This window comes from Brienomyrus brachyistius, chromosome 6 (genome assembly GCF_023856365.1).
Source record: "Brienomyrus brachyistius isolate T26 chromosome 6, BBRACH_0.4, whole genome shotgun sequence".
Taxonomy (NCBI): Eukaryota; Metazoa; Chordata; class Actinopteri; order Osteoglossiformes; family Mormyridae; genus Brienomyrus; species Brienomyrus brachyistius.
This window is the reverse complement of record NC_064538.1, coordinates 11,427,549-11,442,224: the sequence shown is the minus strand read 5'-3', so window position 1 is coordinate 11,442,224 and position 14,676 is coordinate 11,427,549. Positions and strand designations below refer to the sequence as shown.

The 14,676-nt window shown below is 44.7% G+C and overlaps 1 protein-coding gene across 1 annotated transcript; it reads right to left on the bottom strand.

Annotated features, from left to right (window-relative positions):
* Positions 1 to 6,269: 6,269 nt before the first annotated feature.
* si:dkey-8e10.3 (serine/threonine-protein kinase SBK1) lies at positions 6,270 to 11,220 on the bottom strand. The gene is made up of 4 exons (XM_049018473.1): positions 10,991 to 11,220; positions 9,397 to 9,552; positions 8,838 to 9,040; positions 6,270 to 8,263 (listed from the first exon to the last, which is right to left on the bottom strand). Exons 2-4 carry the CDS (start codon positions 9,542 to 9,544, stop codon positions 7,607 to 7,609), a joined length of 1,008 nt encoding a protein of 335 aa, XP_048874430.1. The 5' UTR covers positions 9,545 to 9,552; positions 10,991 to 11,220; the 3' UTR covers positions 6,270 to 7,606.
* Between the last annotated feature and the right edge of the window lie 3,456 nt (positions 11,221 to 14,676).

Genomic DNA, 14,676 nt, shown 5'->3' with positions numbered 1-14,676 from the left:
CCTGGGAACATTGGGGCCTGGGAACATTGGGGCCTGGGAGCGGCAGGGCCTGGGAACATTGGGGCCTGGGAACATTGGGGCCTGGGAACGTTGGGGCCTGGGAGCGGCAGGGCCTGGGAACATTGGGGCCTGGGAACATTGGGGCCTGGGAACATTGGGGCCTGGGAGCGGCAGGGCCTGGGAACATTGGGGCCTGGGAACGTTGGGGCCTGGGAACGTTGGGGCCTGGGAACATTGGGGCCTGGGAACATTGGGGCCTGGGAACGTTGGGGCCTGGGAGCGCTGGGGCCGGAGAAAGGTGGTTGCAACTGTAAATTCACTTTCTTGCTATTAAACTTTTTAACATTAAAATAGAAAACAAAACATTTAAAGGGACTGCTGTCATTTCTCTCACCCCAAAAAAGTAAAAAGTCATGCACTGTACAAAAAAGGAATTTGTAAACAGTGTGTAGGTTTTGGAATGAAGTTAGAAACCTCAGCTATGTCATCCCATACCTGACATTCTGTCGTATTGCCTCTTAGGAATGGGGCGGGGGGGGGGGGGGGGGGGGACTTTATGCAAGCTTCCATTACTCTCTTGCATCACCACAAACCTTTGGGGTGCTGTAAGGTGGAGCTCTTGGCTCATTGAAGGTTTCCGTTGTGTGAATTTTCCAATTGAATCAGTTGATTGCATCTGTCGAAGTTCCTGCCAACTACCCCGCAATGTCCTGACATTGGGTTGGTCTCAGCATATGTGGCATCTGTTTGTCTGAATGCACAATGGGACCTAGAAGGGTGATGTAATGTAAAAGGGCAACAAATGACATAATCAGTTAATGTTCTCGCCTTGGCTCAGGACAGCTGGGAAATAGCAGGACACCAGCCTTTGGGGTTATACTGCTCCTGTGCTTTGAGCTCATTTCCTCATTCAGACCATCTCATTTCTACACCATTGCTCTAATCCATGCCCTTTATTGCCATTTCATTTTAAGATCTTGTGGTTCTCAAAAAATCAAGGGGTAAACAAAATCTGGACAAACATGACTTGTATTATGAACATATAGCATAAAACCAGAAATTACACAACAATAACCTTCTAGGGACTCTAAGTTGAAAACATCAGCATCATTTGAAGTTCTTTTTTTGATTACATTTTCAGTGGAATAATGTGTTTGCACTTTATATAAGGCAGTGAAAGCCAAACCCATCGAGTGAGGCCAGTTATAGGTTTCCAGATGAAATTCCTTAGACCGATATTCCCCAGCCTGGTCTCCCCCCCCCCCTCCAGAATGTCCTGGGAGGGAAACACTGCCTTAGACCAACTAGGTACGAGGATGGGGGGAAATTGGAACTTGCAATGATAGATCCTGGAAGCCAAGAAGACACTGACTGTGCCTGAACAGTAAGTAAAGAACATCTCATTGTCGGTATTGCAGTTTCCTGTGTATAGACTGACAACGCGCTACACATAGACAGCGGGTGTGGAGTTAGATATATGCAGCTACAAGCCATTTAAATAATGCGTCACTTTAGCGCTTAGCCTTTTCTTATAATCTCATTAATAAGTGTTTTCCTATGTGGCACTATGATGGTGGATATTATAGCTGACGTGAATAAGAGGCTTGAGATGGGGCAACATGACTCATTCTCTTAGAAATGATTAAAGATTAATTACTATTCTTCCAACAAAAGAAGCAACAGATACTATTTTCTAAGATGATATAGATATTGGGGGGGTTAAACCACAGGGTTGGTTAAGGCCCCCGTTTAGCTGAGTCCCCGGCTTCAGCCTGAGTAAGCCTGTTCAAAAAAGTACCTCTGGTATCAGACTACATGTATGTTAATGAACAAAATATATACAGTTTTATGAAAAAAAGCTGATGCCCCCCAGTACATAGTGGAAGTACTCAATTCCCCAAAATGAAATGGTGTGTCAGGGCTGGAGGAGCGAATGACCTGAGGTCAGGCGTTGTGAAGAAACAGAAAGAGGGTTTATTGAATTTAAAGAACATAAGCGGGAAATAAACAAGATCAAAGCAGGAGGAGTGGAGCTAGGAAGGGCACAGGCAACACAAGGGTTCGACGTCAATAACCGCACTGGCACTAACAAGACAAACAGGTACTTAAATCAAGGACAAATGAGAGGTAACAAGCACTAGATGCAGCACATCAGGATCAGGCGTGCAAGTATGTTTAGGTAAGCATGGCCGGAGTGAACAGGGCAGGGGACCAAGGGGACCAAATTCAGGGAACTGCAGGGCAGGAGGGCTCTGAGAGGACAGCAGGACAGGAGGGAGCCAAGGGGCCAGCTGGGTTGGAGGGTGCCAAGGGAACTGCAGGGCAGGAGCAGCAGTGCAGCGAGGGAACTGCTAGGCAGGAGTAGGAGGGCGCCATGGGAACTGCTGGGCAGGAGAGTGCCAAGAAGAGTGCTTAGCAGGAGCAGCGTGGTGCCAAGGGGCCAATGGGATTGGAGGGCACCAAGGGAACTACAGGGCAAGAGCAGCAGTGCAGCGAGGGAACTGCTGGGCAGGAGTAGGAGGGCGCCGTGGGAACTGCTAGGCAGGAGGGTGCCAAGAAGAGTGCTTGGCAGGAGCAAGATGGCACCAAGGGGCAAATGGGATTGGAGGGCGCTGAGGGAACTGCTGGGCAGGACCAGGAGGGCGCAGAGTATGAGCCCTAACATAAGCCTAAAAAAGTAGAATAGAAGCAATCTGAACATATCTAACCTACTGGTACGTTTTGTTGCAGGTCGGTCCAAAAACAGAGATTTGGCAGTGAAGATAAGCAGATGTTTAATTTCATGCAGCATGTTCCTTCATCAGATAAAGAGTAAAATCCAGGTAAACTTCATCGTTCAGAGTAAAGTAATTTCCTCTGACTTGGTTTAGCATCTTTTCTATGAAGGCTTTTATTCAAAGTTTTACATAATTTACTCAGTATGATACTGGTCTTGATGCAGTTACTTATTAAGTTAAAGGTGATTTGATCAAGGGCAGCCTGGTGACTGAATGCCTCATCTCCAGGGTTGGGAGTCCATTTGCTGTCTCCACGCTGCATGTGTGGGGGTCGGAGGAGGGGGATTTCCATGTTCACTCTGTGTCACGTGACCATCCTTCTGCATTTAGGCTAAAGGCCATTTGCATGTTCCCTCTCTGTCGTATGTCATTCCTTCTACATTTATGCTAATAGGCATCTCTAAATTGCACACAATGAGAGTGTGCATGCCCCGTGACAAATTGGGATCCAGTTGAGGATTTACACCTGCCTTATGCTGCTTGGGAGAGACTCCAGGCTCCCTGTGACCCTTATCAGACTAAGCATTTGGAAGATGGTTGGGTAGATAGTTGGTTTGAACCTCCACCATTCTCCATCTTGCCAGTAAGGCAGACACTGTTGCTTCAGTGAATTCCTTCCAATTTGTACCAGTTTTGATTGCATGTTCTGTTGCACTTTTATAAAACTGGTCACTTTCATCTTAATCCTTCTGACATTGTCACCACAGATGGCTTTGCATTCCGAAAGCTCTTTCAAACCCTAAGCATGTGCACTGGCTGTAAATTGGCAGGGAAAACATAAGATGAATCCTCATAAATCCAGACCATGAGGTATTTTAGTAACAATTTAAATAAAGGAAACCTAGATCATTAAAAGCATCTTACAGAAATACTGAAGAATTCCCTATTCCTAGTAATTCAGAAGCTGGTTGGAATTCTGGGCCCCATGATCTGTGCATAATATTTACCAGAACCATGTATGAAAATGCCTGCTTATTTACTGAGCTGAAATATTTGCCAAATAAATGACACGGATTAAATAACCACTCAGGAGCTCGAATCAGACACACATTCTCATCTTTCATCGTTAACCTCAAAAAAAAATGAAGGGATTCAAACAAGGTGCTTGTTTATCAGCTGAGTTTATTGCAGGTTGTGCCCTGTGAAGATTATCCCTGGCATAGCTTGGGTTTGAATGATCGGGAGAATCTCTCATTTGCATTACACTCTGACAGATTAATGACTCGATAAAAAGGACAGGCAGCTCAGTTAGCTTGTGAGATCCCCTCCATCATTTTTATTTATTTACATTTAGCAGATGCTTTTGTTCAAAGCGGCATACGGCAGGAGGACAGAGCCGTCTGAACCGTCACAGATGCCGTGAGACACGCACCTCTACCTTTCACCATCCTGTCACACTTACGCAACGGCCGGACTCTTAAAAAGGCAGACGGAAGAAAAAGATCACGCTACAAGAAACGGAAATGTTCTAGGAGTTTGCCTGCTCTTGCACTTTCCCGAGATGTAAAGATAAAGGGACATTTAAGCCAAGATTGTCTATACTCCGCTCCGCTTGGCCGCCTTCCTAACATTTGATCTCAAACCGTCCCGCGACACGGCCATCGATGGATGCTCCAGGTTTAAGAGGATTATGGTTCTGCGTGTGTGGTGGATGGCAGCTCTAAGCCCTGACTCGCACCCGCCCTGTGCTGAAGCGAGCGCTCTCCTCAGTATGATTTATGAGGACAATATGTGACCACACAAGCGCGAGCAGCAATTCTTTAAAGTCCGCAAATTTAAAGCACAGTGCAAACCCGCATTCACAAACGTTAAAACATGCCCACAGCTGACTGACACAAACAACACTTCCACTAAGAGCCATTTCCTTTTTGCTCGGAAATAATCCTAGAAGGACAGAATAGGTGACATTTAGAAAGGGTTCAATTGAGGCAAGACATAGTAAAAAACTGACATAGAGGATAGGCTTTCATTCATGCAATCATTGATACAGTTACTCGGTGGTAAGTGTAAGGTGATACCAGTCGTCTCACGGTTTGAGAATCTGCTGAAGTACTACTGTGAAATAGTGGTCATGTGTAAAGTTTTCCTTTTTCCAGTGAAGAAAACATCATCTATGACAACTGTAATAAAACATGAGGAAATATTACATATTAATATGCAAGATATTAAGGACACTGTGCTACTACATATCAAAACTTTCTGTAACATTGTAACATTTGTAATTACACTAAAAGGGAAAGATTCAAATGTAGTGAGCATCTAATTTTATACTAGCAATACGAAAACCTCCAGTAATGGTCAGGAAATCTTACGTTATTGACAGTCTGAATAAATGCCCGCGTGTGTGTATTCACAATTTATTGGGGGGGTACAATCAGCGTGACATACTTGAAGATTATTTTTGGCTTTTGGCTGATGAAAATGAAGTTAAGCTAACCTGATATCGCTATGATGCCTTAAGACTGGGCCTGTGTGAGAATGGCGGAATGCTGCGAAGCACAAAATGGGCAGGCATGGGCAGAATGAGCACCAGGATGAAGCAGGGTAAAGAAAAATCACAACAGTGGTTTCCTTAGCCACTGTGTTGGGTAAACCTTGGCTGGATTAGCTGGTTAAATACAATGCAAAGCAGCAGGATGAGTCAGTCCAGGCCCCTGGCCAAACTGCCGCTGTTCCGCTGTCACACCCAATACTGATCCAGAAACGGCCCTGCTGAGGCACGGCCAACACAAAAGCCAGCATCCATCAAAGAGGACCAGCTGCCAGGAGATTATCTGAGGCTGAAACGGGTGTCGGTAGAGAGTGCTGAACCCTGGGCGGGAGAAAGGCCACCGCAATCAGACACGCTGCGGAGGTGGCTGCAAACAAGGAAATCTGATCTCTGCCCTGGTGGTCGACTGTGAACTGACACATTTACCCATTGAGGTCATTTGTGCTCTTGTCACATGGACACCCACCACAGATCAACATCTGGACTCAGCCGCCTCCAGACCATTTACCAGATTGATATAAATCTGCTCCGGGCCTTCGGTCGCATTGGTCTTTGGTCCACTCTCAAGAGCAAGGCGGAAGAATCAGTCAGAATGGGGGTTAGGGCTATTCCAAAGCCATATTATGGAGAAAGCCAACAAAGCTACAGCCAAGAGGTTTCAAACACAAGGAGAGGTAAATTCTACAGCAGCACGAACTGCTGAATCACAGCTTGAGCTAAACAGCTTGGCAGCCACTTGGCGTCCCTGGATGGGGATAATCATTCGTTAATTGATTGGTGGTGCCACCCTTGCTGTTCCTCAGTGACAGGAAAGCACCACCCACACCACGCAATCGTGACAGCTCCGCCCATTTAAGATGGTGATGAGATGAATGAATCGCACCAAATTATAGAGAAAACCACAGACATGCTCTCATCATGCAACAAATACTCTTCAGTTGTTGACATGCATCTTGTATTTTATCCAGTTGCATTTACCGTTGTAAAAAAAAAGCATTCAGTTTAAGTTTCTTAAGCCATTTTTATTGACAATGCTACAATTGTTACAATGAGTATTATTAAACAAAATGTTTTGCACTGATCAGCCGTAACATTAAAACCACTGACAGGTGAAGTGAATAACATTGAATATCTGGTTAAAATGATACTTGTCAAGGGAGCCATTATATACTGGGAAAGTAAACAGTCAGTTTTTGAACCTGATATGTTGGAAGCAGGAAAAATGGGCAAGTGTGAGAATCTGAGTGAATTTGACAAGGGTCAAATTGTGACGGCTAGACGGCTGGGTCAGCGCATCGCCGAAACTGCAGGTCTTGTGTGGTGTTCCTGGTATACAGTGGTTAGTACCTACCAAACATGTACCAAGGAAGGCCAACTGGTGAACCAGTAGTAATACCATGGGCACCCAAGGCTCATTGATGCGTGTAGGGAGCAAAGACTAGCCTGTTGGCTCCCAGTCCACAGGAGAACCACTATAGCACAATTTTCTGAGAAGCTGGCTATGATAGAAAGATGTCAGATCACACAGTGCATCGCAGCTTGCCTGCTGGGCATGTGAACATCAGAGCTGGACCATGGAGCACTGGAAGAAGGTGGCCTGGTCTGATGAGTCACATTTTCTGTTACATCAGGTGGACAGCTGAGTGTGTGTACATCATTTACTGTACCTAGGGAAGCGACGGCACCAGGAGGCACTATGGGAAGAAGGCAAGCCGGAGGTCTTGTTTTGTTGGAAAATCTTGGATCCTGACATTCATTTGGATGCCACCTACCTAATCATTGTTGCAGACCAAGTACATGACAACTGCATTCCCCGACTGCAGTGGCCTCTTTCAGTAGTATAATCTGCCCTGTCGCACTGCAAAAATTTTTCATGAATGGTTTGAGGAAAAAAAAGTTCAAGGTGTTGACTTAGCCTCCAAGTGCCCCACATCTCAATTTGATCGAGCATCTGTGGAATGTGCTGAAAAAACAAATTTGATCCATGGAGGCTTCACCTAGGAACTTATAGGATTTAACAGATCTGCTGATAATGTCTTGGTGTCAGATACCATCAGAGGTCTTGTGGAGTCCATGCCTCGATGGGTCAGAGCTGTTTTGGTGGCATGATGAGGGACGTACACAATGAGGCTTGTGGTTTTGATGCTATGGCTGATGTATGTTGAAGATAACAAAAATATCATTTCTAAATTGCAATACGCTCTCTAAACAGCAAGCCAGTGGTATTAAGAACTATACATTATTTTTTAAATATACTTTGATGTATGAACTTCTTTTATTAATAAACTAAAAACTAATAATTAAGCTTAATTACCAAATAATTAGTTATCGAGATTCTTTATTCCACCTCTACCGTTACTGGGCTGCTCCTGGACACATTGAGGGTCGACCTAGCCTTGATCATGGTATGATCTACTGTCTGTCCATCAGGGGGTACTGTCCTCACCCAGTCTGCATTCAAATAGGCTCTCACCTCAGTCACCTTACACCTTGTCTTAGCATCTAGCGCCAGCAGCCTGCTGAACATTTCCATTGAGGTTGGTGTGAATCTTTTCCATTGAGATGGTAATGCAGCCCCGGCGGGTTCTTGGCACCAATCGGCGAACTCCTGGTAAAAGTCGTCAGATGCGGTGCAGTGCTCCCATGGAAAAAAGCCTGTGAGGATACAGAAGATGAGCACACCAAAGGCCCAGGTGTCGAGGCTTGGCTCTACACTCAGCGGGGCAGCTCTGGGAGCCTTCTGCCCAGCTTCCAAGGTCATCGCACACAGCTCCGGGGCCATGTAGGGTAAGGTGCCTGAGATGAAGCGGATCAGTGTTCCCCTCTTCTGGGATAGACCGAAGTCGGCCAGCTTGACCCGGCAGCAGTGGCGATCCGACAGCAGGATGTTCTCGGGCTTGATGTCACGGTGCACCAGGCCGTGCTCGTGGATGAACTCCAGCGCACTGGCTACCTGCAGCACACAGCGCTTCACGGCCCCCTCTGGGATGCCCACCTATCAGCATGAAGAAAGTGCACCATGTGACAAGCAAATAGTGATGACTCTGAATTCTGCAGTGTGACCCATTCAGGCAGAATCTGAATTTAATTCATCACTTTATCGTTCTTGCAACTTGGAATAGCAGACCCTATTCTCCAAGGAAGTAACAGAACATGGTGATGTGGAATATGTTCTGCTTCATCCCAAAGTAAACCAGACACCAAAACTGCAATAACTGCATTATTGCTTTGATATTTAAAGTGTGAATGTGGAACAAGATACTTTCCTGTAAAATGATCTGAGTATGCCTTTAATTACTTATTTAGATTTCAAGGCTGCTTAGTCACAGATCTCAAAAGATTTTATCTCTGAAATTACAACTTGAACTGAAACTGACACCACCAAAAAATTCTAATATGTAAAGTGGTGTGTAAATCACCATAGTGAAGGCGTGTAAATCACCATAGCAAAGAATTGGAAGCTTTTGTGGAGTTCCATCAAAATTTAAGGCCCTAAACGTTTGATGCAAAAATAGAACATGACACACAAAATACAGGCTATGTCCCACTGTGACTAGTCCTTCACTCACCCGCGGTTGAATCACAGCAAACAGGTCCCTCCCTATCACCAACTCTTGTGCAAATCCATAGTGCTCTGCAGACTGGAAGGCGATTCCAAAGAGCCCTACGATGCAGGGGTGGCAGGACAGCTGCAGTGAGATGCAGTATTCTCGCAGAAAGCCTTGCAGCTTGGTAGAGGTCTTTGGCATGACTTTCAGGGCCATTGGGGTACCTACAGAGCAACAGGAAAAAAGAGACGATCAAATCAACAGTCACACATATTATAGAAAATACGTGCATGCCGGCAACTTGTCACAAGGAAAGATTTTGTAATGAGTAAGGGTTATACAATTAGTAGTTAGCAACATTTTGCAACTAGTACTATAATATTGCAGTTACTAGTATTGGTCAGGTAAGCTCAGGTAAGATTTTAGATTCAATTTCTTTTATTTAAAAACAAATAAACATACATTCTTAAATATATGTCACTGATAAGACGGATTGATGGATGGGTGCATATTTAGATACATCCCTGCCATGAGTATGAAACATGAACAAATCTTTCACAGGCATCTTTCACAGACACACCTTTGCAGCGATGAGTAACCAGCAACACTTTGCCATATTTTCCACGGCCAATTTCTTTGATGATGTTGAAATGCTCACTGATCTCAAGGTGGCTTAAGCTCTGGGCTGTCAGCTCCATCAGTTCGTCAATATGGCTGCCATCTGCCATAGCTGATTCTGGAGAGAGTCAGGAGTTAGATCGGGGGGAATTTTCCATGGAAAGCATAAACACAGTAACATAAACAAAATACCAGCAAGTTGTCGGTCTTGTTCGTTTACTAATTTGAGATCGCTTTTAACAAGCAGTTCTAAGATGTAGCTACATGGTGCTACATGGTGTTACCTGGAAATTTAATGAACTATATCAGAAAATGTATGAAGTTCAACAAATAAACATATTATTAAACTAGGTAAATACCTGGTCTTTAGCATGTATTTAATTTTGAACTTAGAGATGCTTTTTATCTTACTTGTCAACACTGAACATATTTATATCGAACGCCTGGCGATACAAAGTTCGTTCTGAACATCCATAATTTTAAAAGGTTTGCACAATTCTTGTGACTGATCACAATAAATAATGCATAGTTCACCTTTCAAATGAAGGGCACTGCTAGGGCGGCTTTCGGGGCGGCTCTAACCAACCTAAAATATTCTTTAGCCGCACCAATAAATGTCATGTAATTGAGTTTAAATATTGTGCTCTTATTCAGTTTCCTTAATAACTTAATAGTAAAGGCTTAGACCCCCTTTCATAAATCGCTACTAATGCTCCTGTTTAAAACTTTGACTGTGTAAATAATCTGTCCTTTTTGGATAATTTGAATTTCCACTTGCATTGCAAGTATTTGGATATACTACAATAGATGTATCTGTTATCTATCTATGTTAAGCTGTCTATTACAAGTTTCACAATATTCATTCAGTATGAACATTTACGTACGCTTAAGGAAAACGAAGAATATGGTAATTTTGTAAAATTTTGGAAAAATCCTCAAGTCATATCATAGCTACAAACGTGGTTACCCTTTAAACAAAGTATTACAAAATAGTCTCCCAAAATACTCTTGCATTTATCACTCAACCTCTAATTCAGTATAGGGATGTTGGGAATGGTACATTTTAAATAAACACTGCTTCAGTCATACAGCGACAAACACACTTAATCTGTATCCTTTTAAGTAAATGTCCCGATACTTTTCAGGGATTACAATTGTCTATTGTTTGTCTTAAATCTGATGGTGATGCTGCAATGTATAGAAGAGTAAATATAAATACAGAGAGAAGTGTAATAATCTTTAGGGTATTTAAAAATTAAGAACCGATTTTAAATGTAACAATACTGTAAGAGAATTCACAAAAATCTTAATTTTACATATTTATAACCATAATACTGAAATGAAATACTAAAATGAGTGTATATCTGTGTATGTTTTATAAAATACATTCACGTTATCAGAAAGAAGGAAAAAAAGAAGAATGATCTTTGACGTCATGGTGAATATTTGTTGTCCCTTTAACCATCTCATCCATACAGACACACACTCACACACACATACACAAACACACTCTTTCTCCTAAAGCGTGCAGGCATGTATTAACTAAGAGCAGGTACCCTCTGCTTGCGTCTCCCCCGGGCCTCTCTCCGAGTCGAGCTGCAGCTGTCCCGCTGTCCTGCTGTCCCGCCGTATGAGCGGCAGTCCCACACATGGAGTGTCACCTGAGTCTCTGCTCTGCCACCGCTACCACTGGGGTCTGGCTTCAGCCGAGGGCATGGGCTCTGCTTTATATGGCCCAGGCATCTCTGCCTCAGCATGGCGCCGCCCCACCACTGACTGGGAACAGCACCCAGCATCCCTCTGCATCCTCAAACACTCCCGTGCACAGCTGCTGTCCAGCAGTATGGCTGGTAATACTATAAAACGAGATCCCTGGACACTATGGAGATATCTAATCCCATATCTACATATTATATTATAAATGCTTTTGCACAGAGATTGAGTAAACTTGGTATTTTTAGTATCTGACAATGTGTCGAGGTGTAAGCAATGATGCTCTGGTTTATTTTTAAAAAATTTCAGGTAGTTATCCTTCATGGAGAAGCAGCAGATACCAAAGCAGATGTGCAGATAGATGTTGTGTCCTTTAGCTCCAGATCAGTTAGGTAACTATGGGAGCGATGCCTCCTTCTAGGCTTTCACACTGAAACCTTTTCTGGGAACAAAATGGACTCTGAGATCTCAGCTGGGATTTATTGCAAATTATGGGAAGAGATGGGGCATGTTCTCCCCTATTCGGGCTCTGAATGAGCCAGTCTGAGATGTATCACTGTGGCAGGCAGCTCCTCTGTCTTTGCTGACATCGCTTATGACTGCATTCCTGTTGGAGGTGCCCAGTAGACAAGCAATGGGTGTTTTTGTGGCCTGCTATCTTCATGCAGGCCTCTTGTGAAGAGGTAGGTCTACTAACCTCAAGGACTGACATTAAATCCTCTCTACATGTCTTTACTATAAGATTGTTCACATTATATACCTTGAAATATTTACTGATTTCCCCAAACCAAGTAGAAGCTCAATTATACTGTTACATTGTCTACATACAAACATTTATTGTCTTGTATTCCTATAATATGAATTATGATTATAAATCTGAAATACACAATTACAAAGATACAGCAAAACGACATGAAATTTCAGTTAGTATTTACCGTAATGACAATATTCGAACACATGCTTCTTTCTGTCACTCACCACTAAGGATGCTTAACGCTGCAACATTAAACAGAAGCCTGTCACATCTCGTAATGTTCCCGCCATGGGACACATCCTGCAAGCCAGTCTTTTCGTTTAGGACTCCAGCAAAACTTTGCAGTGCGAACCTCAAGTTGTATCTCACTAAGTCTAATTAGAAACACGAAAGCAAAATAAATTTCCAGACACTGAGGGGTACAGCCTGAAATAGCTGACAGCCAGCAATTGGTATCATGGTTACACACAGGAGTGACTTGGTGTCCATTCTGCATGCCAGCCTCCATCGTTGACATTGGCTTGTGACACATTTCACCCCTTTTGCATTCATCTCGCCTTGCAAGCCACGAGTTCAGTCTGGGCATGGAATTACAGAGCCGCACGGGGTGATCCTTAGACTAGCACTACTCTGGCACCTAAATCCGGATCTAGTTTACAAAACATCATTACTACAGAATGTTGAGGCCCAGCTGTTGCCTGGATTAGCACCTTGAGCTAAAACTTTTTTTTTCTTGGCCTGACCTTTGGTGTGGAATCTCGAAATCGAAACATAAAAGCAGAGTCATTAAAATAAATGAAGGTGCTGCTACTGAAAATTCATCGCTTAATGTAATGGGTCATTACATAGCAGTTTGACTTTAGGTGTCGCCGTACTTATCTTTTCCTTCCTAACTTCCACAGAAACGGGAAACGAACACTATCCCAGAATTTGATTTTAAACCCAAAATCTTATTGTTACAGGGACACTGAATTATTATCAAATGCAAATTAGAATCTCTGTAGAGCTGAAAAGATGCACATGATAGCTACGCATTATGCGAGCAGTCACTGTATCCGGAATAGGCTAAAATTTTCAAGAAGATTGGCATAAGGGCTACTTGATTATGGCACAAATCATAATCATGATTATTTTAGTCGATATCGAGGTCACAATAATTTAACACGATTACTTTGGAAATGTCATGTCGCAATTAATGAACTGCAAAATAGTATTTTTCTAAACATAGCGCTGGACCCCCTTGTGGTTCAATCCTATTGCCTCTTGGCTCTTACTATGCCCTCTGATACTGTACCATGCTCGGTCAGTTCACTACAGTGGTGTCAGAACAAGGGGCAATCATCGAGGAGCTCAAGATGGAACAAGAAAAGCTCCGAAGAACACAAGACATAAGGGGCAACCAGAGGGAAGCTCCGGGAACTGAGAGCTTTGCCTTCCCAAAGCAATCTAGCGCATGGCACTAGCGCCCCACGCCTACCCAAGCGGCAGCAGCGTGGAACGGGGATGCACCTGGTCGAGGTCAAGACCCCCCCGAAGTTGTCCCACTATGACAGAAAGGCGCACTTGGAGCCCTACCTGACTCAGGTCCGGCTAGCAGCATGGCTCAGATCCTGGCCCCCTGGGGAAATGGCGGGTCGCTTGGCCATGTCACTGGAAGGGGTGGCGCTGAAGGCTCTTCTAAGCCTCTCTCCAGAAGAAACGGAGACTGTGGGGCCCTGATTACTGTACTGGAGTGGCGGTTCGGCCACCGACAGTCAGAGGGGAAGATGAGAGAGAAACTGGAGAATTTACGACAGCGCGCTAGTAAAAGGCTGGGGATGTTATTGCTGAGAGGGGGACCCCACCTGCAATGCACACCAGTCCAACCCAGACTGCCTGGTGGATGGAACTCCCTGCCGAGCCCTGGTGGACACGGGGTCTAATAGCAGGCTACATGGTGTCACAGGAGGTCTGACTGGCCGACATCTTTGACCCCTGCATCATTGAGCTGAACTTGTTAGTTCGTCTCGGGGCTGCCATCAATGTTCCGGGGGCAGCCCTCCACCATAGTATGAACGTGGCGGCCCACCAGTGTGATAGTGACGGCCATGGACAGCGGTGGGGGGCAAGAAGAAGCTTCTGAAGGAAGATCACTGGTGACACAACCCCATGTCCTGCCCGGATTGTGGAGCACAGTAACATCGCAGCTCCCAAGATGGTGCAAGCTGTCCAGGAGTTATGGCAGTGTAGCAGCCTGGACCTGATGCTGGAGCAGTGAGATGAGATGAAAGCTCTGTTGGACTCATTCTGGGACATCTTCGCTGCCAGGGACAAAGAGTGCCATCCCACATCCCAGGTGCATGACCACATCAATACAGGAGATGCCCCCCCCATCCAGCTACATCCGTGCAGACTATCCCTGGCAAATTGACAATAGGTGGAGCAGACAATCCAAGATATGACACGCCGGGTCAACGTGATTCAGCTTCTTGGACCTCGGACTATGACACTTCAGTCGATGCTGTTCGGCCTGTGCAATGCTCCAGCCATTTTCAAGACGCTTATGGAGTGCATCCTGGCTAACATTCCCCGGACCCTGTGCGCTGTCTTTCTCAGTCTGCTCACGCATGTCATTGACTTTACTGGGGCACTCTGGAATTTCAAAACTGTGCTCTCCATGATCTGATAGGAAGGGTTGTCAGTGAGGAAGGTGTGGTCATTGACCTGGAGAAGACAGAGGAGGTTTCATGTGGCTGGATGTCTGTGCTGTGGCATTTAACCAGCTCCGCGCTACAC